Here is a 27,954-nt window from a genome sequence, read left to right as displayed (position 1 = left end):
CTTCAGAAGCTTTGCAATTTTAAGAGTGCTGCATCCCTCGGCAAGATATCTCACTATTTTTGACTTTTCTGAGACTGTCAAGTCCTTCTTTTGACCCATTTTGCCAAAGGAAAGGAAGTTGCCTAATAATTATGCACGCCTGATATAGGGTGTTGATGTCATTAGACCACACCCCTTCTCATTACAGAGATGCACATCACCTAATATGCTTAATTGGTAGTAGGCTTTCAAGCCTATACAGCTTGGAGTAAGACAACATGCATGAAGAGGATGATGTGGTCAAAATACTCATTTGCCTAATAATTCTGCACTCCCTGTATATATATATATATATATATATATATATATATATATATATATATATATATATATATATATATATATATATATATATATATATATATATACAGAAATAAAGAGATGCACTCCAAGGACTTGGTAGATGAAAAAAGGGGTAGTTTATTCCAATAGGTATAGCATTAAAAAATAGCCTATATATATGGGCTATTTTTTAATGCTATACCTATTGGAATAAACTACCCCTATATACACACTTTGTGTGTGTATATACACATATACACACACAAAGTGTGGAATGCTGGGAGTTTATAGACCAAACCAAGAAACCAAAGAGTATTGGTTGGAAACGGTCAAGAATTTGGCAATTACATGTTGGCCACCTTCACAAAGAAAAATTTACATTTTTTTAATGTTGCAAATAATCTAAATTTACGATAACTTGATTAAAGGTATAATATTTGGGAAATATTACTTTACAATTAAAGGTGCACTTCAAGAAACAAAACCATTTTAACTCCCACATGGAAAGAAAGGGTAGATGTGGTTAAAATTCAGTCAATGTCTTGGTTTTGCTGTTTCTACTATAAAGAATAAGCATTAAAACATCAAGCTGAGAAGTATTTAAATAAATTGAGAGCTATAATTAGCAACGTTACATTTTGATCACAAGGAAACAATTACAGTCAAACCAAAGCCACAATTTTATGACAAACTGTGACTATAAAAACAAACAAAACAAAAAAATTAAAAATTAAAACCTGCACACAAGTGTTAATAGTTTCTGAGGTACACAGATGTTACAGTAATAAAGATGAAGCACTTTGTAATATCATAGGAACTTTATGAGTCGTTTATGCAGTGGTGAAGTTACACTCATCAGTGCATGCTACAAGGCCTGGGAGTGATACCACACACGGGTAAACATGAACACATTGTATGTACATACAGCACCAAATGCATCAAAATGCACCAAATGCACCAAATGCAAAACACATAAAAGCACTGTTCTTTTAATAAGGAGCTGAAATATTCACAGCACTGTGCAAATGGCAGCAAGGTGTAAACAAAAGCACATTTTAAGTATATAGAAACAAAGTGAAGGGTGTTTCTGTGGTAAAACAAAAAGCGATTTTCTTCTAAAAACATGCTATCCCATAATTCCATTGTCCTTTGCCAATATGAGCGTATTCCGCATCTTTACTCATATAGGCTAAGGGCATGGATGGATCACTTGAATTTATGAACCTGTGACGTGACATGACCTAGACATGACACCAGCACTCCATAAGAAATCCTACAGGCCCATTCACAGTCTAGCTTAAAATGACAAAATGGGAAAGATAAAGTGGTTTTATACAGGCAAGAAGTATGGGTCAGCAAAATTGTAACTTGTTAAGCAGTCTCTTATTTATAGTTGTACATAACTACAAGGCACCGGTACAGATTTAACACAGGGCTACCCAATTGGAGTGAAAAGAATAAATTCTAGTACAAAACAGAAGATGCCATGTGATAAATGTATCTAGGAAGAAAAATATCTCTGGTTGAGAAAGTTATTCATCAAGAATAATGGATCAGATTCTGTGCATCATATGGGTGCAAGTGGTACAAAAAATGATATCATTGTGTAGCTTTAATGTGGGTCTAGCTGTACTATAACTAATTGAAAGAATTTAAAGAATCTTTCCAAACAGCAAACATTCAATGACAGAATTAAAGACTAGATTGCATCACAGTGCCATTGATGCTTTGCCTTTCAAAATGGTTATTTTAGATGTACTTATATTGATACAATATTGTAGACTAAAAACTTGCTTGGATACCAGCTTTGGAGAAAAATGTGGTGTCCTTGTAACTGCGGTATGTTACTAAGGACACTTGGGTCCCGATGCAGTTTGTGATTTTTTTTTTTTTTTAAAAGGACTGTGCCAAATGGAGTCTATGATATTGTATTACTCATATGACTGCTATATATGATTCCACTAATACAAATGTTTTTGGAGGGAAAAAAAATGGCTGTGCCCTTTGTCATGCCCCTCTAGTCTCACGACTTTTGTATCAAAAATTATATGCAGGTATTCAGGGTCTGCACGTAGCTTTAAAAAACACACACACACAAAAAAAATTGATGTACATTTTGGAGCAGACTGATAATTGTCATTCTACATTTACTTACAAGGTCAGATGGTTAAATCCGACAGTTCTAAGAGTAAACGCCCGAGCTAGAAGTCGAATGTGTGCAAAAGTAACCCCAATGGCATCTTCAAACTTGGTCAATTTCTTCAGGACAGGGGAAGTCTCAATCAGCTGCCTGTCGGAGTGAGGTTCCTGGAGCTAGAAAGATTGATACAAGAGTTTCAGCTTTATTGATGTATGCTGCACACATCTTTAAATGCATTCCTTTTAATACAGTGACAAACTCTACAGGCTTATGTTAAACACAATGGCAAAAAAAAAAGTCAAGATTGCTATGGTGTCTCTGGTTTTATCAATTTGACACAACGTTGGCATTCAATTTCATCCGGCTGCCTTCTCATGCATCATCTATATTGCTTATCTGCTGTGATTTGGAAGTTATACCCCTCATAAAAAGAGGTTTATTAATGACGTGATGACAGCCTGCTAGGAAAGTTGGTCTTTTCTGCACAGACAGTTATCATAATGAGCTTTGTTAGTTCATATGATTTTAAATAGAATGAAAGTGTAATAGCTCTAAATAGGAATACAATAAAAAAAAACAAAAAACCATCAATGTAAATAAATAAATCTATATGCTTGCTATTTTACTTAATTTATATCTGCTACCAGGTAAGTAATAAAGCAATATTAGGAATAAATCAGAGAATGAACTGCAAAGAAGCTCAAATGACTTGAGAAAAGGTGATCGGATTAAAAAGTTGATTTGTAATATGTAAAAATAGAAATTCATAAAATTCAAATCCAAGGTAAACAGCAGCAAGGGAGGTTGTAAACAGACTTGTGCTAGACATTTATTATGAATAAATTAGCGCAGATTGACAACTAATTTATAAAAAGTGTGCTTAAATATCAAAGTATGTTTCTGAGTTTAGACTGCCTATAAACATAGGAGAAAAAAAATCCAATACATTTAAAGGGACTAAGCACTAAAACAACTTAAGCTTAAGAGGACGCTTTAGGCTTTATAACCATTTCATCTAATGGAAATTGGTTATAGTGCCTTGAGTCCGCTGGTGCTGTACTTCCAATAAGTGGTAAACCACAATACTAGAGGTATGGCTAGGGCAGAGATTACACACTTCCTTCCAGCCCTATGTGTTCATACCATAGATATAGAATACCTATATGCTGCATTCTCTGCTGAGCGGCGAGAAATGCGGCGGCCATCTTGGACCGGTCGCCGCTCTAATGAAGCTATTGAAGAACCCTTGAAAAGACCATCTCACTAAAGGTAAGTGAAGGACTTGGGGGCACTTATAGCCCTTATACCCCTACCCCATGTCATTAATGCCCCTACCCCTAATCCTTAATACCCCTACACACACAGTGTTAATACCCCTATCCCAGCACAGGGGTATTAACACTGTAGGGGTAGGGGTATTAACACCATAGGGATAGGGGTATTAACACTGTGTGTGTAGGGGTATTAAGGATTAGGGGTAGGGGTATTAATGACATGGGGTAGGGGTACTAAGGGCTATAAGTGCCCCCAAGTCCTTCACTTACCTTTAGTGAGATGGGCTTTCCAAATGTTCTTCAATTGCTTCAGTAGAGCGGCGACCGGTCCAAGATGGCCGCCACATTTCTTGCTGCTCAGCAGAGAATTCCATCGACGTGCGGCATCTAGGTATTCTATATCTATGGTTCATACCATCAGTAAGTGCAGTGATGGGATAAAAGCAGTCAGTTGACAATCAAATCCAATCACAGTTACTCGTTGCTGCTCAGTTTAATGCTTCATAATTGGCTAAAGCAACACCAAATGGCATTGGCTGTTCGGGAACCTCATTTAGCACTGAACCATTAAAAATAGTTTTATTCTGAATGGAAGGATAATGCCAGGGTATTCCAGGCACTTTAACCTCTTCTATGAAATTTAACTTACAGTGCCTACAGTGTTCCTTTAAATAAAGGAATTTGGCATATAGATCATTCCTCTGCAGTATTCCTGCTTAATTTCTCTACCATTTAGTAATTAAAACACTATGTTTATGCAGCCCCAGCCACCCCCATATTATGCACATTATGTTTCATTTAGAATTTGTCTTGTAGATTAGTGGGCTTAAAGTTCAAACAACAAAGCAGTAAATACATTCTGAAATAAACACACTGTGCTGTAAGATCTGATTGAAAACAAAAAAAATGTCATGGATGATGTGTAAGTCACAGCCAGGGGAGGTGAGACTACAGTTGCATAAAGAAAGTGATTTAACTCCTAAATGAGAGTACATCAGAGAAATTGGTAATGAAAATTTATAGGGGCATGATCTATACACCAAAACTGCTTCATTATGCTAAAATTATTTAGGTGCTTAGAGCACCCATTTCAGAGAAAAAGAAGCAACAAGGAAAAAAATATCAGGGCACTTCGCGCTTCCTGTAATTCAGTCTCAGAAGCCTGATCTCCGGGAGACCAAATATCTAAATGCACACTTAAAAGAATACATAGCATTTTGACAAGTTATGAGGTTATTTCACAAGTAATAGATGATTTTTAAATGTAATTACTGGTGTAATTTCCACAGATGTAAGGATTATTGCATCCAGTGCACTAATATTTTCACTTTATCCCATTCCCTGGCCTGACATATTAATTAGTCTAGGTAATTATCAAGATACTTATTACCAAAATAAAATGGGGAGTCCTATTTCATTTTAACCTGGCTGTCAGTATGTTTAAAGGGAGAATCCACTGCAAGAAAAAAAAAAAAATGAATAAATCACTGTTTAGTGGATATAGTCCAATAGAAAGCATGCACACATTTAATTATGCCTTTTTAAATTGGGCTATATCTAAGAACGGCTTGCAAAAGCTGCAGTTTTCTTGTCTGCAGCCTGTAAGCCCTCTCCTTCTTCCCCAGCCCAGTCTTTTTGTGGCTGCCCTATCACAGACTTTCCAATGCAGCTCAATGAGAAGTCTTTGCAAGGCTTCAATTAAGAACACACAGTTTGTTTCATTCCCAGGTATAAGTTAATACTAGTTTCAGCCACTCCATATAATGGCTAGACGTTTTATCTCCAGCAGGAAAGGAGCAACTAGACATTTAGGTCTACTTAGAAACTTAGTCAGTTATATACATATATATATATATATATATATATATATATATATATATATATATATATATATATATATAATATATATATATATAGAGAGAGAGAGAGAGAGAGAGAGAGAGAGAGAGAGAGAGAAACACAAGGGGCTGGCTGCACTCACCTAAACATGCTTAAATGGGGTGCTGCTGGGGGCCAATAAGTACAGTAAAAATAGAAATCCAGCGCACTCACTTATCAACTAAATAGCTACTTTGATGCCGACAGATTTGACTAGTTTTATTAAAAACACCTAATCTAGGAAAAAATAATGGGGGTTTAGTTACACTATATGATCATACATTGCATAAGCCTGCCACAAAGATTGGGTACATTGACGTTTGTGGCAGGCTTATGCAATGTATGATCATATAATGTAACTAAACCCCCATTATTTTTTGCCTAGATTAGGTGTTTTTAATAAAACTAGTTAAATCTGTCAGCATCAAAGTAGCTGTTTAGTTGATAAGTGAGTGCGCTGGATTTCTATTTTTACTGTACTTATTGGCCCCCAGCAGCACCCCATTTAAGCATGTTTAGATGAGTGCAGCCAGCCCCTTGTGTTTCCATATATATTTGGGAGTCTAGCCAGCTCCTTGGTTATGCACCGCCCCTTGTCACAGGTGTCTCATCTCAGGACCCTATTTCAGCCTTGTACTGCAGAGAACTCGAGATGGAACGATTTCCCCAAGTGAGTAGCTCATTTAGTAGACAGTTGGAAGTGAGAGTAGAACCTGCCAAAGATGGGGTACATTGACGTTGTGGCAGGCTTATGCAATGTATGATCATATAGTGTAACTAAATCCCCATTATTTTTTGACTAGATTAGGTGTTTTTAATAAAACTAGCTGTTTAGTAGATAAGGGAGTGCGCGCTGGATTTCTTTTTTTACTATAACTATATATATATAATTAAAAGGTTAGACTTATTAAACAATATGTATGAAGTAAACTTTGTGGTTCGGCAATAAAAAACTGATTTTAAATGGAACTGGCTAAATGTAGTTTGAAGGAAAGAAATAACAATAAAAGAGAGTTAATATTAAATATTAAACAAAACAAAAAATGTTCCAACTGCATGCAAGGCTGTTAGACATGTCTGTTGTTTTAGATTAAGGTCGCTTTTAAACAATGGCTTGTTCACATCATAAAAAATAAAAAATGACACATTCGACCTAAGCAAAATAAAAAAGTCACTAAAATAAATGTTCTCGCGGGACAGAAAAGAAATTGGCTCTTGTTCGTTGGAGGCAGAGTTAATTCCAGTTGTTTGGTTTACACACTTCAGAGGATGATATATATGTACAGCACACAGCTTGTTAATAAATCCTGTACCGGTATCACAAATGCCAAATAATGGAATCAAACAGAAGGGGGAAATAAATAAAAAGCAATAATACATTACAATAAGGGGAGAGTTTGCTTACTTGAAGTGGGTGTAGAGGATAATTAAGCCACACGTCCCGGAGGTCCTGTAGATGTTGAAAAATGCCATTAATGCTCTAGGCAATCATTTAGCAAATTCCACAGCACTAAATAAAATGTCATTACTTGAAATACACAACTATTTTAGATGCTGACTCTGCTTACAGAAAATCCAATACTGCCTGCAAATTAATTTGAAAATAAAAAGCTTATACACACAACTGACATCGCCTAAAGCACCTAGCAAGACAAGGCTTACAGCAAGGAAAATGATCGCCTTGCCAAATGAATCCGGGGATAATAATTAGAAGCCAACAATATGAATTACTAGCAGTATTTAAAAATGAAAACAACAATTAATTGTTTAACATTTGTACATACATTCATGATGGCTTTCTTTAAAAATGGACCAATACATTAAAATCCACAAAACACACAAAAAAAAACATTAAAACACAGTGAACAAAAGTCAGACCAAAAAAAAAAAAAAACTGAGGAAAATAACATACATTTTGGCAATAATTAAACCCATTCAGGGCCAAGGTTAGGAAAATCCCTCATTATTGAAATAGCCCAGATTTTGGAATGCATATCTTTATCGCAGTCCAGATGTTTAGATTATTAACACTCGCAAGTCATGATATCACTGGAATGCCATCATAGGTTGGATGTATTGCAACAAACTGCATTTTTATTAAGGGAGTGTATGTTTCAAGTGATAAGCATATCTGGAAACATATTGAGTTTGATCCAAAAGGTCTGGTTTTGACCCTTTCTGGAAAGGTGTTGTAAGTCTGCCCACCAAGAAGCTAGATGTAAACGAGCCTCAGTATATTCAGCCCACTCTTTTTGAGGTCACTACAGATACAGACTACTTTCAGCCAGGTCCACCAGTCTTATGCTGGAATAGTCCTATGCCCAGCACTAGCCCTAATTACCCTATAAAAAAGAAGAAAAACGTGATGGAGATCTTCAGTTTCCAGATATGTATATATGGTATTTTAAAGTTGAAGACAGCCTCATTAATATTTGCTTCTCAACAATTACTATAGTATATACAGTATTGTATTTTCCAATGTTGTCCTTTCTAATTATCTGCTTAAAACATTGGATAAATATATCACCATTGAGTTGCGAAGTACAGTGGTTATAGATGCAATACATACAATTTGTGCATAGATCCTGAGACTAACAAGGCAATACACTAAACACCAGATGTCTGGAATTCTGACCAGAATGGCAATTCTCATATTTACTAAAAATGATTATGGTCGAGATTCATCTATCCCGAATGAATTTGCAACAAATCGGCCAGATGCACTTGGTGTCCTGATTAAATTTGGTGGTTTAGGATAGGATTTGGAATATTTCAATAGCACAGATTTTTTTTAAGTGTGGGTTTGAATGCATTTAAGTGTGGGTTTGAATACTATCAGGGCTAGCAGCCAGCAAAAAAAAACAAACAAAAAAAACAAAAAAAAACTCCTGGCCCTGAGTTAAGCAAGTGGCGACTGGCCAGTGCTTGCTAACTTGCCGCCACATGAAAGAAAAAAACAAATTAAAAAAACCCAGTTAGTGTGACCTGCATATTACTTCAAGGGAGGCTATAAACATCTATTATGCCCTCACAAGCCATGCCGTAAGTTTGGGCCTATCTGCTAAACAGTGAGTGGATGGTGAGTGCATTATCCATAAACCAAATTGTCATCAAGACCCCAACTTGTGGATAGAGTCCTCAGTCCCCTAGCCAAACAACTTGCAATCAATGTTAATTTTGGAAGGAAATTTAAATTTAGTTTTAGTCATAGTCTTTTGACTAGAAAAGGCATTTTAGCAGTATTTTAGTCATCTGAATTGTTTTAGTTGATTTTAGTCGACTAAAAGTCAAGTAAATTCTAGTCAACTAAATCTACTGGAGAATTTAATCAACACTACTAAAATGTAGTGGGTTTAACCCCTTCAGGACCGGCCTGTTTTTGCGATGTTTGTACGTTAAGGACCAGAGCAGTTTTAACACTTTTGTGGTGTTTGTGTTTAGCTGTAATTTTCCGCTCTCTCATTTACGGTTCCCATACAAGTTATATATTGTTTTTTTCAGGACAAAAGGGGCTTTCTTTACATACCATTATTTGTATTATGTCCAATATTGTATTTAAAAAAAATAATAAAATATGGTGAAAAATGTAAAAAAAAAACATGTTTTTGGACTTTTACTTGAAAAATCTTTTACTTATCTACAAAAGCTAATGAAAAAAACTGCTAAATAGATTCAAAATTTTGTCCCGAGTTTAAAAACACCCAGTGTTTACATGCTTTATTGCTTTTTTTTTGCAAGTTATAGGCCTATAAATACAAGTAGGAAATTGCTGTTTCAATATATATATATTTTAAATGTATCAATAGTGACCTTGTAACACTGTTATCTGTCATAAATCCCCGAAACACACCTAACATGTACATATTTTTTTAAAGTAGACAACCCAGGGTATTCAAAATTGGGTATGTCCAGTTTTTTTTAGTAGCCACTTAGTCACAAACACTGGCCAAAGTTAGCATTTATATTTGTTTGTGTGTTAAAAATGCAAGAAACGCTAACTTTGGCCGGTGTTTGTGACTAAGTGGCTACTAAAAAAGGCTGAACATACCCCATTTGCAATACCTTGGGTTGTCTTCTTTTGCAAATGGTATGCCATCATGGGGCTAATTCTCATTCCTTGGCTACCATACGCTCTCAAAGGCAACCTAACCAATCCGACAAATTTCAATAAAAAAAAAAGTAAAATCAAGCCTTATATTTGACCCTGTAACTTTCACAAACACTATAAAACCTCTACATGTGGGGTACTGTTATACTCAGGAGACTTCGCTGAACACAAATATTAGTGTATCAGAACAGTAAAATGTATCACAGCAATAATATCCTCAGTGAAAGTGCTGTTTGTGTGTGAAAAATGCAAAAAACTTCACTTTCACTGACAATATCATCGCTGTGATATGTTTTACTGTTTTGAAACACTAATATTTGTGTTCAGCGAAGTCTCCCGAGTAAAACAGTACCCCCATGTACAGGTTTTAGGGTGTCATAGAAAGTTACAGGGTTAAACATAGTGCTAGCAAATTAAATTATCTGGACTTTCGGCCTGGGTTGGCAGGCAGGTCCCTCAAATTGCAATCATTAAAATTACTTAATTAGGTAAAAATATTACATAAATACACATGTAGAATTTTAATATATATACATATTTATATATTTGACGTCTACGTGTATATTTATGAAATTATTTATGTAATTATGTATATGGACATATGTATATTTCGTATTGTTTTTATTTATTTATACATAGATATATATATCATTACATTCTAAGTATATTTTGATATAAATATATATATCAAAATACTGTTAGAATAAAATTGCATATATAAATATTTTTTTATAATTATTAAAAATTATTTTTATTTTTTGTTATTTATTTTTATTAACATATTATTTGTATTTTATAATAATATATATATACCATATATATAGCAATTATATATATTGTATATATTCGTGTGTAATTTAAATATAAGTGTATTTTTATATTAATATACGTATATATAAATATAAAAATACACTTAATATGACATTATATATATGATACATATACATGTATTATATATAGATAAAATACATGTATATATATCATATATATATATACACATATTTTTTTTTTTTTTACACTGATTTTACACTGTTTTTTTTTAACTTTATTTTTTGGATTATTCACTTGCAGGGAGACTGCCTGTCAGCACAGACAGTCCCCCTGCAGGCAGATACACAGACACCTATTGCGGTCATGTGATCGAGTGATCACATGGCCGTGGGGTCCTGATCTGCCGAGGGGGGACTGCCCGGGCAGACAGGCAACCCCCCTGGACCGGGTGGAGCACTGATCGCCGCCGTGGGACCGACGGCGATCAGGTAAGTAGCCCCAGACCGTTATGACGGTCCAAACGCACGTTTTACCGCTGACGGTCCTGAACCGTCAGCGGTCCTGAAAGGGTTAAATAACGACTCTCTCTCGTTTGCCCCTTCCCTAGCCTCTCTGTGTCTCTTTGTGTCCTCCCAGCCCCTCTACGTGTCTCTCTCCTAAGCCCTGATATGTCTCTTTTGCCATTCCACATACCCTCTGTGCAGTGTTAATTTTGATGGAATATGACTGACTAAAACTAAACTGAAATTTTGTTTTAGTCTTTTGACCAAAATGCAATTTTAGTCGTATTTTGGTAATCTGAATTGTTTTAGTCGACCGAGTCTCAAAACATTTATTTGTCTAAAATTATGCTGACAAAATTAACACTGCTTGCAATAAAACTACACAGCCTAGCACCCTTCACACTGAGTGAGGAGGCTTGGTGTCATAATATCATTAAACAAGCAAGGAGGGTTAATAAAACTTAAAACTAATACCTTTTTTTATTATTCCCCAAAAAGGCCAAAATAAAATCCATAATAACCTGAATCAACTATTGAATATAAAAAGGGACAATTTGCAAAGTAGATAACTGCTGGATAAAAAAAAATATATATACATATATATATATATATATATATATATATATATATATATATATTGATGAAAAAAATTGAAAATGTGACGCAAGACAAAAAAAATAAAAAAAAATTCCATGTGAGCCACTCAAGGGTTCTTCACAAAATGAGGCTTCAAGGCGGGATAATGATTCCTAAATACTTTCCCATGCTTATAATTCTTAGTTAGGGTTCTCTGATTGGAGTGCTGTGACAGGCATGTCTCACTTTTGAAACTTGCCTAGCAATATTCCTATCACAAGTCTTGAAAAGTTATTTAATTTAAAGTCCCCATCCAATGCCCACAGTTAGAAGACCAGGTTCCCCTCCCCCTGCTATTATCTTACTGGCCCCATGCCCACGGTAAGGCCACCACTTAGCAAGCCTTCGCACATACAGGGAAAGAATATTTTTCAAGCAAGAGTCAGAGCATCCGTGTATGTGTCATAGCAGACGCTGCATGCCTAAATGCATGTGGGTGGTAGTCAGTATATGCATATTTGTAAATGTATCCATCTGTATTTGTGTGGATATACATGTCCAGCTTTTGGAATTGGCACGTAATCCTGCACATCCCTCCTGAATTTGGGTTCTGTATCTGCCCCGAATGCTACATTTATAATAAACACATAGTATCTATATTGAGTGTGTTTTAAGGCACAATGAAAATAGAGAGGCGACAGACGACAGAATGACAATTGCAAATAAAATGTGTAATCTGGAGGAGAGTAGTTTTTCCATAGATAGGGTTAAAAATATAAAAGTAATTTTCACTCTACCATTTGAGTCCTTATGGTGTGACAGTTTTTACATTTCTCTTGATGTAAAAAGGAAATGTGCATTCACCCTCTACACACAGAAATCCTGTTATGCGTTTTGCAGAACAGATTTCTGTCTACTGCACTAATGCTTCTCTGCTCAAGTGACAGATCTACTTGCCTATCTATTTTTCATTGGACCCTATAACGGGCAATGGTAACGGAAATACCCATTACCTGATTATTGAAGAGCAGTCTCCCGAATAGCTGTTTTGCCTCAGCAAGGCCACCTTCTAAATAAACGGCACCTGCAAAAACAAACATTGATCACACGCTGCAGTAGAAAGTCCATTACATCACGTATGGACAATATAAAAATTCCATTTGGTTGCTGAAGAATGATTACCCATGAGTGCTTCGAAGCAGTTTGCCATGGCATGCCGCAAATCAGATTCTCTACAGAGGTCTGGGCCATGTGCGTACAACATGTAACGATCCAATTCCAGCTTCTAGAAAAGAAAAATAAATAAATTATATATATAAATAAAATCCACAATATATATATATATATATATTACAGTACCAATGTGATTTCCACATGGAAATCTTTCCAAACAAGAAGAAGAAGAAAAAAAAAAAAGTGAAAACATTAGTAAAATATATACCTGCATACATGCTCAGTAATGAAATTGTTAAGTGTTAGTTAAGTAAATAAACTGTGTGTGTTTGACTTACATATTGTGTATATGACTAAGAGAATGCAAAAACTTATATCGGCTATAATACAGCACAAAATGAATGAGATTACCTCGTGACATAGGTAGAGAATGCAATGCCACCATCTATTGCAACTTCAAGCATCCAAAGTATTTCAACCAAATCAAGGCTGCTTGGAGCTTTTTAGATGAGACCTTGACTAAGGTAACAAGGTCCTTTTATTATTACCAGATAGAAAGTACCGGTATTTCAGATTTTCACTCAAGGCGGTAAATAATTTCTTCCTGACTAAACCGCTTTGAAATATGGATATTAAAGTGAAGTATCTCTACTTTTTCCCCCTTAACTTTAGGAAGAGTGAATTAATACAGTGAGAAAATATTGATTTTTGTCATTGATACAGGTGACAAGATCTAAACACAAGCAACTGTTAAAAAACAAAAATAAACAAAAAAAAATTCAAAAAAGATAGTGATGAAATTTGCATTCACATGTTGATTCAAAATTATTCTTACAATAATTTAGACAGCATATACAAGATACTAGACAGTGTCAAATAGTAAAGAAATTAAAGATTGAATATCACAACAAATTTACTAAACTCATTTTTGAACAGCATTAAACTTTCTCAAAATGTAGTTATTTATTTTACAGCCTGTACAACTTGCATTTATTTGTACACTTTCTGTTTCAGTATCCTTGCAGACCACAGTGTAGTGGACAGGTGCTGCCACTATAACTTAAAGCAGGGCTGCCCAACAGGTAGATCCCCAGATGTTGTAGAGCTAAGACTCCCATGATACTTTGCATGTCTTTAGAATGCATTTAGAATGAGAACGCATCATGGGAGTTGTAGTTCTACAACATCTGGGGATCTACCTGTTGGGCAGCCTTGAATTAAAGCATTCCAGTGTTATAAATACTTACATTTGTCAATAAAGAGTTAAAGGATCACTATATGGCAGTGTTTACATGAAAATGCCTGAAGGGAACTATTATACTCACCAGAACAACTACATTAAGCTGTAGTTGTTCTGGTGACTATAGTGTCCCTTTAACTAAACTGTAATACATTAGTAAGGTGGCCCCTTACTGTAGCTTCACCAGTACAGATAATCTTTAGGCCAATTCAATGCTTCTCGTAAAAAAACACTGAGATACAAAGCACATGAATGGCAATTGGCATGCTGCGTATCCAATGATTTTCATAGAGATGCATTAAATCTACTGCTTCTCTACTGGAATCATAGCCAGTTGGGGCACAATGTGGTCTGGAAGAGAACCTTCTTGTGTGTCTGACTGAGATGTTAAGGTGCGTCTTTGCATTTTTCCAGAAATTGTCGATTTCTTTTGATATTGGCACTTTTATAAAGTGATTAAACAGTAGCACTTTGTTAACCTCTAATGCGCTTCATACAACTAAAGTTCTTTATGGCTATGGCATGTTCCTTTAAAGGGACACTCTAAGCAGCACGGCCACTTCATATTAATGAAGTAGCATTGGTGAATAGATACTGCACCTTTTGTCTGACATGGTTTACATTTTGCCTAAACCACTCCTCCAGAGCAATTTTCCCCAACCCAGCCCACCAACAGTCCAGGATTTATAAATTTCCCTGTTTTATTCCAATGGAGATACTGACAAACCTGGACTGTTTAGGGTCCATGAGGACTGGTTTGGGGAACACTGCTCTAGTTAGACTGACAGCCACATTGAAGACTATTCTGAGTCATCACACAAAGCATGATGATGCCAAACATGTAGAATGCTACTATTGCATTGGACAAAAGTAATCAGAACTGATGGCTTAATTAGAGGCAGGGCAGCTGCACCAGGTTCTATAGCTATTCTTATTCTTAACAATTGTTTTGTGTGTTGTGGGGCTGTAATCCAAAAATAAAAAGGAATGCTGTATTCCATCGGTTTAAGTGTTCTTTCTAAAGCTAGGACCAAAAGCCAATCAGCACTGAAGAAGAAATCGGAGTGCACCAGCATGGAAGGATGGGCAATGGGTAGACAAGCTTTGCCCATTCACCAGGATTACTTGGATAATTATACATTAAAATTGGTGGTCTATGGGGGGGGGAGTGCCTCGTGATGTCACACACTGATGCCTCTTGTTTGGACTGCATCTGCAAATGAGTAACTTTTGTGACATTTTATATTAAAATAAATAAAACCATTACACATGAATTGGGGGAGGTAGTGTTTTTGTTATGTTTCACTGCTAATGGTCACCATGTTAAATTCAAAGAAAGTGTAGGCAATTACGTTTTTTTTTTTTTTTTTTAGGGAGGTTAAGGAAATCACTATCCACTAGCTACTGTCCATAATTCCCTGTAATCAGTTCTAGTATAGCTTTTGTAAACCACAAATATCCAGAGGGCTGCAGTTAGACTCCCTATAGTCTGTATGAAGCTGTTAATATAGCTTTTCCAGTCTGACAAGAAACCCCTTGTGGTTTACAATGACAGTTACACAACACACAAAACTAGAAAAAAAAAGCCAACAAAACTTCCAGAAGGAATAACACCCATTTTGTTTTAAACAATGAATATGAACATGAATTTTGTGTGTGTGTGGTTGGGTGGGTGTAAAAATGGCAGATTTTTTTCTTTGGTTTGGTATTGTGCTGCAGGAATGTGAATGATAAATTCATAACAGTAGTGAACACTACCATTTACCTCTTGTGTTTGCTTAACATGTCAACGCAATTCATGCGCAAAAGCAGCATTCAACCACAAGAGAGATAATTTAAATAATGATGTATGCAGCTCATGTGTGTAATTGTGATGATTATGACTAGGGAGAGAAATGTGTCCGTTGGGATCCTGTTGTGTCCACTTTCCACTAGTGACTAGATTGAATGGCTCATGACTAAATAGAATCTGTTTAACAGTTTTCTGAAAACCGCAAAATTGCTGTACACTATATTTACTAGTCTGCTCAACTGACCATTCGAATGGCTGTAATAATTAGAGTTGCAGTCCTAAGCAGATGGAGAATTCTAGCAATGCGGAGTACCAGAAAAAAAAATTACAGGTAATATAATAGTGTTATAACAGCAACCATAAACAGCTTCTTAGTCTAAAAGGGCAGAAATCAAAAGAAACATCCCTTTAGTTTACACAATAATATCTCCATATTTTAGAACTATATATATATATATATATATATATATATATATATATCACAAAAGTGTAGCCTGTCTATTTTAATTAACCTTAAAATGCTAATGTGTTTGTGATCATTAGCCATCACAGGTCTATATTTGTTGTGAAACGAGGCTTAATTGTGTCCGTTTAACACACTAATGTGCAGTGCTATATATAGGTAACTATCCCAGGGAAAGGACAATATCTGTTGTTCATACAATGGTGGATAACAAATATCTGTGCGAATCTGGCATATCGGTTCATCACAGGTTACAGCATTAGCTCTTACTTGCCTTGAAAGCTTAAAATCTAACTTCACTTAACGTGCATTTCATATTTTTTTTTTTGTTAAGTGCTTTGACTTTTCACGTTAAGGCTCATTGTGCCTCTTAAATTAAACACCTCCATAATGTGTTTAACATTTTGTGACAAAATGAGCAACGTCTTTTAAAACATTTAGGGATTAAATTATGAGTCGGCTTAAAAAGCAGCGGATCTGGACTCTACGTCTTATTATGCTCGGCCAGCCAGGATGCTGGATAGGTAATTCAGATGTTGCATATCCTATGTTTGCTGTATTAAGGGCTGTGGCTGGGATTGGAGTCATGATTTTAATATTGCTACTTAAATAATAAAATTAGAAAAAAAAAATTGAATTACAAAACACAAAACAAGCAAAAAACTTTGACTTAAATATATATGTTATGTGGAAGGGATCTACAGTTGGGTTAAATCTTTCCTTTCACCCAAAATAGAACTGCCAATTTAATGCAATGGAATAGTTCAATGCAGTTGTTAACATTCAGAGTGATAAAATATTTATTGGCATATCTGAAATGTCTTCTACTGTAAGAAACATTAAATAACCGCTTGTCACATAGCTCTTTGGGTTACAAAACTGGCACAAATGTATTTGATCATTTTTTTTTCTTCCTTGTTAAACTCCCAGAATAAAAAAATAAAAATTAAATCTTATATTCTTCTGCTTAAAAAAATTAAAGGTTAAAAAGTGAAGAAAGAATTTTAATTGTACGACTGTATGTTAATGCCATCTTTTTCCATTATCGCTGATTAGTTTCTCATCTGTGCAACAAGACAAGTTTCGCATTTCTTTCCCTTCATGAGTAAATTAGAGGAAAGAAAAGAAAAAAAATGAAAAAAAATCTATATGTACAAATATATTCTGTCCTAACGACTATGACATTTTTAAAGACGCAAATGCCAGAACTTAAAGCTTTTACAGATTTTCTTATCAAATTAAGCAATCAGATGCGTTTTAAATAGCCACAACTGTCATATCCATAGTTAGAGCATGTTTGAAGTGCTATTTTGTATTTTATTCTAAATAGGAAAGGGGAGAGCAATTAAATCACAGCATTGTTTTCTTTTTTTTTCTCTTTTCACCAGTTACATCTGTGCTTCCATCTGTACAACATTCCCTAAATAACCACATCAAAATAAATAAATATAACCTTAAAGGGCCACTACATTGCTTTGAAGTGGTTTAAGTGCAGTGTCCCTGTGGCTTAAACTCGTGCAATGTAAAATATTGCCGTTTTCTAGAAACGGCAATGGTTCCTTTACAGGGTTAAACAATTCCAGTGGCCGTCTTCGAGGCACTTCCTCCTTCAGAACACAGTGAAACTCAGTCATGTGATCAAATGCAGAACATAGGAAAGCATTGGAATGAACTCTTTCTTATGAGAAGCATGTAATTGGCCACGTATACGCATCTCGTCCCCACGTCCCCCCAAGTGACACCTTAACAATGACGTCACAGGAGGCAGAGCATGCACAGAAGAAAAAAAAAGTAGAAACAAACAAAAAAAAAATAATAATTTACAATTGGGGAGTGGAGGGAGAATAATCAGGGTCTAAATAGGGTTTGAATTTTTAATGTAAAAGACATAAGCCGTTGGGTTTTTGTTAAAGGAACACTATCTCAGATCAGAAAAATAAATAGCGCGAACAATTCTAACATCTCATTCAGGGTGAATTCCTGTCGCATTAAAATGGAGAATTTATGAGGCCATCCTGGGCCTGTATTAGTATTTCCATAGCACATATTTGCACATTACATTCCATTTTGTTCCTCATAAAGGACCATCTAGGCTTCAGAGCTCTAGCCTGTTTTGGAGTTCATTTCTTTTATGGCCTTCAGGGAATTGATACAGTGCACTGCAGGTCTGAAGCTCTGATTAAAATTCAAAGCAATGGGGAGTGTCTGGAAAAGATTATCCAAAAAAAATCCTAGGTACATTAATACAGACATAATGGACTTTAATGGCGTGCTGTTATACTACAGGCACAAAGCCATTATTTAGATTTTTTCAATACTCCTACCTATATCGATTTATTGATGTTACATTTTCCCTATACCGTTAAAGAAAAAAAAAACCTGAACAAAGAAAAAACAAAACACATACTTACTTTTCCTGGTTCACAGCCATGAAATTACATATTTCAGATCAATGATGGAAATGTTAACTTATATTAATTATGTTAATGCAGGATATACATAGCAATATATTCACAAGCAAAATTAAAGTATTGAAAATTTGATTGAGAAAATCATACTTTATATTCATGAGCATTGATTCTGGAATATATAAGAAATACCATCTACCCCCCTTGTAAAACCTCTACGTGCCAGAATGGTCAACAAGTCAATTTATAAAGCTGCTTTTCAGTCCCTTACGTTGCTAACAAGGTTAAAAGCATTTATGAGGTTTCAGAATGTTTTTGCATATGGGGATAGATTAAGTACAATCTAAAAGGTACTTTCTCTTTAGACTACTGTATTACAACAATCCGCATTCACATAATCCATAAAAATATTTTTACTTATAAACCCACACAGTACAGATATAAAAAAAAAAATGTGATTATAAGACACATTTGAGATGACAAAGTTAAGATGTCATTCTTCATATTATTACCATTTTTATGCAACGCAAACAAAATGGATATATTGACAGCCTTACATTACATTTTACAATTTAAAGTATGTTCAGTTTTACATGTTATAGTTCTGATATTAATTATCACTGGGAAACTCTACTAAAGTATTTAATGGGGTGCACTATGCAAAGGGGTTGAATAACAACCCATTTATGCACTTGGTGGTAGGGGTTTTAAACTTTCCCATAACGACCGAGATTCTTACCAACTTTCCATTTTGCCCAAGAGATTCTTGTATTGAACCTATTATTGACAATCCCCCCCCCCCCAAAAAAAATATATATATATAAAAGTGCCATGGCCAAGCTTTTTTATGTCAGGCAGTTCATCCTCTGATGATGTTATTCCCCCTCGCTGCAGTGCATATAGCAGTATAGGAAGAGAACGGGGGTCTCAATGGCATGGGGGCACCTTGCCCCTATTGGATGCGTGAAGGCTGACGACCGACATCCGATATAAGGAGAAGGAACATTAGTCAGCAAGGGCTGGCATGGAGTTACACCTTCAATGGCAATAGGGTTAGACCCTTTAACATAGGTCAAACCAGGATAAAATTTTTGCCTAGATTGCAGCTATTATTGCGCAATGAGCGTTGGGTCATAATTTGATCTGTAAAAGAGAACAATATGGAGAGAATGTTTGAAGAAGATACGGACATCTGGAGTGTAACAGAAACAACTCAGCTGGGCTGTTAAGGGGAAATCTACTCTTCCGAGGTGACTCATTGAGTCAAGCAATGGCTGTCCATTAAGGTTGCTGCCTTAATTTGGGAATCTGGTGGGCTCCTATCACGTACTTCTGCAATATGTGACTATCAGGGTTATTTACAAAAGTGATTTTCAAATTTAAATCCAAATTAGCCGAACTGAAACGAAAGCGGACTCATAATATTTTTCCACTTAAGCTATTGTGATCTTAAATGTGAAATTCACTAACGTGAGAGTTTACCGTAATATGTGAATACAGTGACATTTTACAAACTCCATATCGAGTACATATAATACTGAATTTGATGTAACCATTATCTATATATATATATATATATATATATATATATATATATATCAATTGTATACATTTGTAAATTAATGGGGTTTTTTTTGCCACATTAGAGAAAACACCCTACGTTTTTCATTGTTTACTAAGGCCAGTAGCACTTAGAAGAAGCTCTAAAGCACTTACAAATACATATATTTGTATGAATTTTGAAAGCTTTGAACAGGAAAATAAATACAATTGTGAAACTATATGGGGCAGAAGTAAAATTAATTGTGCTTCAATTTAACTACTTCAGTATATTAACCAGTGAAACCGTGTAATGAATATTAATAGCTGCAAAACAATGTAAAGATGCTGATATTTTTAAAATATCTACACACAATTATAGGGATTTTTCCTATCCATACTAATAAGACAGAGGCTTCAGGTGACATGATTTGCCATAAAGCCAAAGATCAAGTGCTTCATGGAATATTACTAGATTCTGAAATGCTACAGCGAACTTAATTGTGAGAAACCGGGCTCTTGGGCTGGTAATTTAAGACAGTATCTTGCAGAATTCATCTCGGTGTGTTTCTTTATTGGTTTGATCTTTCTGGATTCATATACAGGAAAAAAAAAAAAAAAGATTAAAAGGAATGCACGTAAATACAGTTATGAATAACGAAATGTAAAATCAAAGCACTGAAACAATGAATATGGCGTTAAGTAAATCTTTTAATATAGAATAAGTTATGATTATCTTTATTTACATAGAAATATAGAAATCTATATTGAAAAAAATATGTAATCAAATCATCAAAACCAAGCAGAAAAGGATTTCCAAATAGGCCATTAAAAAATACAAAAAGAAAAAACTTCTCAACAGAAGTCTATTTACCTAAAATGTTTTAAATTTGGCCGAGTTACGGCAATGAATGACATGGATGGTTGTGACAGATAGTTTAAAGACAAAACAAGGAGGCGTGGCTAGCCGAGCGACATAAGACGTGCACCCATAGAGGTCTGAGCCAGGCTTTAAATAATTGGCATCGATCTACATTCTAGAGCTCTCAAGGGTGGAACTCTTTGCCTACCACCAACAGAGACTACCATGGGGCACAAGCACAAAACATTTCACCCACCAGAGACTCAAAATTATTAAATATCTGGCTTTCTTTTGAGAGGCCCGCTGCTGCTGCTCCCTTCAAAATGACAACTGTGGCGCAACATGACGAGGCCTTGGATGCATCCCAAGATGAGGGTGAAATACCTCCCTAGCCTGGAACGGGCGACCTCTACCCTGATTCTAAATCAGATGAAGATGCAGTCATCAAATCACAAATGGTTACATAGAACACCTCCTACAAGACATACAAAGGGTCTGGAAATCACAGAGGCACAATCAGAGATAGGGATCCTCGGCCAGAAAATCACTGAGGTGGAATCTAGAGAGCAAATCCATGAGATCCAACTGCAAACCCCGCAGAGCCTTGTGGTCGATCTAGCCAAGCAAGTACAGAAATTCACTCAGAAAACACACTAGAGTCTCGACACAGAAGACGGAATGTACGTGTGAGGTGAACATGGATCCACTCAAACGTACATTCTAGATCGAGAAATCTTGGTACTGTCCAGTTTGAGGGCTGCTCCCTAGCAGTGCATGGAGACCTTCCATTTGCTGTGCTAATGGCGAAGAGGCAACTGGCCCCAATGGCCAAGAATCTGAGAGAATCAGCAATCAGTTATCGTTGGGGAGAAGATGGAACCCTGATTGTCCCACAGGGAACTGCGATGCTCACCCAGTCCTCCTCAGAGGACCCAAGTTCCTTCCTTCAGAGTCTGAACCCAGTTGAAGGACCAGAGGGAGCTAGGACTTAACACTACCATTGATGCTACAGTGAGAACCTCCATGAAATGTTATCCTGCTTGCTTATTTTGTGTTTGCTTTTTCTCCAACTAGTACCATTCCTTTTGGAAGTTTTGTGGCATTAGGGCCACTTGATGCTTTACCTGCATCACTCTATTTGACAGCACAGTCCCAATTTCACAGCATGGAAAACATCTTTGCAATGTCACTTAAGATAGATGATCTGCTTATGATCCATACATTTTGTAGAATGTGTTACCTTTATACTCTCTTGTCATACACTGATACAGTTGTATTTTGAGTGGAAAACCTCTAATAAAATACAAAACAAAACCCAAGCCAAATAATCCAGTACTGTTTATGTGTTGTAAAATATATCTCTGTATGCCGAATTCCATTGCTCAAATGTAACGTAATTTACAAATGTCATGATCTCTAGGACCTAGTGCTGGGCCCTGGTTTAGTTGCACCCTGGCCCAGAGTTATGGGATTGAGTGCAGTTCCTAATCTACTTCAAAAACATTATCTCTGCCCATGCCAAAAAGGATCCCACAAATAAGACCACTCAGTGCCATGTAAGCCTAATAAAACTCATGATAGATTTCTTTTGAGACTGTGCAAAAACAAAATATCTCCAAAGCAGATTTTGGTATCCTAACTATGCCAAGGAAAATCAATAACAGACCTGGAAGCCTTGACTAAAACCTGAAAGAGGTTGCTCAATGCATTGCTGGATGCCAAAGTTAATTTTTGAGGAAGGCTCAGTGATTTTCTTTGCAGGCGATGATGGCAAGATGAAGGCGATTTGCTCACAAACTAACAAAGGCAGAAAGAAAAGAAAATATCAGCTACTCACGGCATAGATTTATTCTTCTAGTGGGGGGATAACCCCATGTGAAGAGATTCAGCCTCATACCACTTTAAGGTTACTGTAATAACAATCTGTCCAAAGATGTCAGTTGTCTTACTTTTTTTTTATCCTCTCTGTCCCCTGCAACATGAAGCAAAGCTCAAAAAGATAAAAGAATTGTCTATGTGTCTGGATCTGGAAGATGAATTTTGTGCTCCTAGCAAATTAAAGCACTTTAGAAAATTGCGTGCATTTAAGTTTTTGCAAAGTTACAATTTGACCTTTCAAAGGAGGGACACATGGAATATAAAAAAATAAAATAAAACTGTCAGTGATGTAACCTATAATGACCAGCAGTTCTGGGCTAACAACTTGAGCAGTGATGTAAAACTGTAATTGAAGGCTGTTAAACAAGAGTGCGCTATATCCTTTTTTTTTTATACTTTATATTTACATTTTCAGAAAATGAACAGATTATTTATTCAGTGACACAAACACAACCAATTAAATCACATCACATGCTGTATAGATAACAAACATATACAGGTTTTGACAAATCGTTTAGAAGACCGCCCCTCTCCTCAGCTGCATTAAAAGGAAGAATTTACACTTTCACTACATATCAGTGTCCAGCCTGGATGGTCTCAGCTAAATAAAAAATAAATTCACCTTAATTAATTGAATAGACTAACCTGAGCTCTCAGGGGTGCTCCTAAGTGGAGTCTCTAAAATCTTTGGCAACCGTGCACATAGATGACATTTGAAAATAACTTGTACAGCTCAGTTTAGCAGTTATGTTGCTTAGAGGGTCCATTTAAGAAGCTCATGCTTATTAAACCACTTGTTAGTGGGCTTGTTTTTTTAATGCTTAATAACAACACCACTAAAGTATTTAAGCAGAAAGTGTACATGTAGCTTTCACTAGTTTTCAAATACATTTGTATGTTATCATCACCCAACTTAATAGCACAATTTTTTCTGACCTGTGAATGATGAAAGCATGATTTACCTACTTGTTAGTTTTTGAAAAACCAACCCACTAGCAATCATTTAGACATACAACTTGTGGAGCATGAAGGTCTATTATATAATATTTTTGGTTTGGCCTTTTCTACAGTGAGAACTCTAACGATGTTGAGTTCTCTGCCTGAAGAGGTGGTTTTATCAGAGTCTGTACAGATATTTAAATAGAAACATAGAATGTGACGGCAGATAAGAACCATTTGGCCCAACTAGTATGCCCAATTTTCTAAATACTTCCATTAGTCCCTGGCCTTATCACGCATGCTTAAACTCCTTTACTGTGTTAACCTCTACCACTTCAACTGGAAGGCTATTCCATGCACCCACTACCCTCTCAGTAAAGTAATACTTCCTGATATTTGTAAACCTTTGTCCCTCTAATTTAAGACTATGTCCTCTTGTTGTGGTAGTTTTTCTTTTAAATATAGTCTCCTCCTTTACTGTGTTGATTCCCTTTATGTATTTAAATGTTTCTATCATATCCCCACTGTCTCTTCTTTCTTCCAAGCTATACATGTTAAGATCCTTTAACCTTTCCTGGTAAGTTTTATCCTGAAATCCATGAACCAGTTTAGTAGCCCTTCTCTGAACTCTCTCTAAGGTATCAATATCCTTCTGAAGATACGGTCTCCAGTACTGCGTACAAAACTCCAAGTGAGGTCTCACCAGTGTTCTCTACAATGGCATGAGCACTTCTCTCTTTCTACTGCTAATACCTCTCCCTATACAACCAAGCATTCTGCTAGCATTTCCTGGTGCTCTATTACATTGTCTGACTTAGAGATAATATATTCTGTGTTAGAAAGAATATTATTTTCAATATGTTTACAATCCAAGAAGTTCCTGATATGAACCTGATGTGTCACAATATGTGAAGGGAGACAATAAACCATCTACCCCTTACCCCCCTACACATCTGCCTAGCACTGTGTTCCTTTACCAAGTAACAGCTATCTGTTTGTACTCCATGAGTCAGCACATCTGTGTTGGGTATTGGAGGATATATGGGGTGTGTGTGTGTGTCACACCTCAACTCAATTTATACATACACATAGTTTTACATATAAAAACCATATATATATATATATGTATATATACACACACACACACATATATATATATATATATATATGAAACATGGAGAGAATATAACTATGTGTGTATGTATATATATAGTGTTTATGTGTGGTAACTATACACACACACACACACATTATATATATATATATATATATATATATATATATATATATATATATATATATATATATATATATATATATATATATATATATATTTTGTGTGTGCAGAAGACTATTTCACTTTAGTGCAATATAAAATGTGTTCCCATAAGATTAAGAGGATTTAGAATAAAATCTATCGCATCCAATTTTTCTTTTTTTTTTTTCATACAAACCTACAAGTAGTGCTCAGGAGGTTAATCAGTGTGGGCTTAGCAATACGTATGGGTGTTTTAGGTACAGATAGAGGTAATGAACAGTGTATGGGTAAGGCTGAAATTCGTACGGGGAAATGATTGATTTAAATAATTCTTAAGACCCAAGGATTTAGCTTTACATTTCTATTCCTCTAGCCTTTCAGCAGCTAGCACCTCCATCGCAAAAGCACTAAAATGTAGATGAAGCCACTTTGAAAAGAATCTGCAGATATTAAATATCTTGGATGGTGAAATGTTGCCTTTCAAACAGTAAATAGAGCTGACGGATACAATGAAGTAGCAGCTGTCATTATGCTGAGTGAATAATGGAGTATGGAGAGCAGACGGGAAGCAAAAAGAAGGCTGAAGGAGAGAAGTCAAAATTTGAAACAAAATTTTTACGAGTAATAACAAAAAACATTTAGTTTCTAGTACCTTTGCCAACAGAGCAAGATGCTGATTCTGGACAATAGCTGTCCGATATGTTGCTAATCCTCCTTCTTCTAACGTAGGAAACAGGTAGTATAAATGAACGCTGTAATCAAGGCAAATAAAAAGTAAATAACATGTTAACTGTGAAAATGAGCAGACTGCAATCTGTCCTCAATTCAGTAGTAATCAAGTTTCACACAGGAAAGAAATTAATTTTACATCCATCACTAAAGCTATTGTGGCAAAAAACAAACAAAAAAAAAAAACCAATACTTTACATCTGAAGAAAAGAGGAGCCCATTTTTAGAAAGAAAAAAAAAATGATGGTGGAAAACCATCCTTCCCAATACATACTTCATGTTGTAAAATATTATTTCGAGAACACTCCACACACATAAAGACCCTCATCTTGTCACATTGTGAAAGTCTGTGCATGGGAAAGATCTGCAGGCAACAGGTCTGCAGCTTTTTGCAAGATATTCTTTTTCTTATACCCCAAGGAAAAACATGTTTTCTTCGGGGGAATATCTACTAAGTTCTTCAAAAATAAATACAATGGAGTGTTCCTTTAATCAAAGGAATAATAATAAAATGTGAGTATTACATATGTTTACAACGGTAACAGGAAGCCAGCCAAAGCACAAACACATCCCTGTAAATCAATGAATGATACAGCAGAGCGTTCTTGATTAACATTAATATATGGAAAGCACTTGAAGATGTGCTTATTACAGACATTGGGGTTCAATCACTGAAACGTGTAAAAGAAATGTAATGTATTCATTAAAGCTAGAATCATGCATTGTGTCAATAATAGTACTATGCTCCGTGTAAGAACATTACCAGAAACAGAACGGTTCTACATAGATCCAGTAAAGTGATTTATTATTCTCAGATTGATTTCTTTGTATTGATAGCAACAGTGTTTCAGAACCCAAGCATATACATCATTAAATCTATTTCAGGGACTTCTGGTTTACTCTTTGCTTTTTAATCTAGAGCTAGCTGTGTGAAAAAGGATACTCCTTGGGCTATTTGTATTAACCTGTGAATAGATCAATTTTTAAGACAAAGTGTTCTCATTATATGCACATACACACACACACACACGCAAATAAATGAATACATATATAATACACGCACACACACTGCAGATCTAGAGGGTTCATGACACACTCACAAGTGGTGTATTATTAGCCAGGCTGAATTTTCACTCGCCAATGTTTAGTGGCAGATGGAAAATGAATGCCCGACATTTAAGACACTACTCATTGGCGATAAAAAGTTTAGCCCTAGAGTATAACAATTCAAGTGACTTTTAATGCCTAGTTAGTAGAAAAAAAGAATTGATTAAGGTTTTAAAAAATCCTATGCTATCTACAAACACACATACATACATACATACATACATACATATAATATCAATTCCCGGAACTTATCTTAAAAAAAAAATACAATATGTAATGTCTGGGTGCAATACTGCACAACATAACGTCAGAAAAAAAGATATAAAGTAGTCGAAACGTCTGTATTAGTAATAATAGCAGGATACAAATAGCAAAAGATGTGTGTTATCTAGTCAAGAGATTGCAAATAACTTTCTGTGCAAATATGCTAATTAGATTATCCTTATGAAAATAGCAGCTACAACACTAAATGTGTAATTCTTCCACAACCACACAAATTTATAAAAAAAAATACTGTGACATTTAGAGGAAAAGGAAGGAAAATAAAAGTTACCACCATAACTACTACACCAACGAGGGGAGTGGTGGCCAAAAACGCACCAACAAGCAATACATACCAGAGCTAGGTCATATAGCTCTGGAAATTGTGAGTGTTAAATTAGCAATCCATGCACTTTAAACAGTTTTAAAAGATTTCACACATTTGCACTTTATGTCTTTGTTTAAAGGGATATACGCTTGATTGAAGTTGCTCAAAAGAGAACACTGAGCTAAGTGTATATTATATATATTTATATATATACATATACATATATCTTTTATCATTCTGCTATTATTTATAAAAAATTAAAACAGTGGAGCACTATATAGTTAGTGTCAGAAACATTCCATGCCTATATAAAAAATAAAACAGCACTATATATAGGCATGGAATGTTTCTGACACTAACTATATAGTGCTCCACTGTTTTATTTTTTATAAATAATAGCAGAATG

At 35.4% G+C, this 27,954-nt stretch overlaps 1 protein-coding gene across 2 annotated transcripts in view; it reads right to left on the bottom strand.

The window, feature by feature from the left end:
- Nucleotides 1–27,954, bottom strand: part of DROSHA (drosha ribonuclease III) — a 169,148-nt gene that overhangs the window by 22,651 nt on the left and 118,543 nt on the right. For both annotated transcript variants that reach the window (XM_063451827.1, XM_063451828.1), the window contains 5 exons: nucleotides 25,776–25,875; nucleotides 12,754–12,856; nucleotides 12,585–12,655; nucleotides 7,019–7,063; nucleotides 2,477–2,634 (listed from right to left, as the gene is read on the bottom strand). In XM_063451827.1, coding sequence (XP_063307897.1) covers nucleotides 2,477–2,634; nucleotides 7,019–7,063; nucleotides 12,585–12,655; nucleotides 12,754–12,856; nucleotides 25,776–25,875 — 477 coding nt within the window. The remainder of the gene's footprint in view (nucleotides 1–2,476; nucleotides 2,635–7,018; nucleotides 7,064–12,584; nucleotides 12,656–12,753; nucleotides 12,857–25,775; nucleotides 25,876–27,954) is intronic.

This window comes from Pelobates fuscus, chromosome 4 (genome assembly GCF_036172605.1).
Source record: "Pelobates fuscus isolate aPelFus1 chromosome 4, aPelFus1.pri, whole genome shotgun sequence".
Classification (NCBI taxonomy): Eukaryota; Metazoa; Chordata; class Amphibia; order Anura; family Pelobatidae; genus Pelobates; species Pelobates fuscus.
Note: the sequence above shows the minus strand (reverse complement) of the source record. Positions and strands in the feature narration are given on the sequence as shown.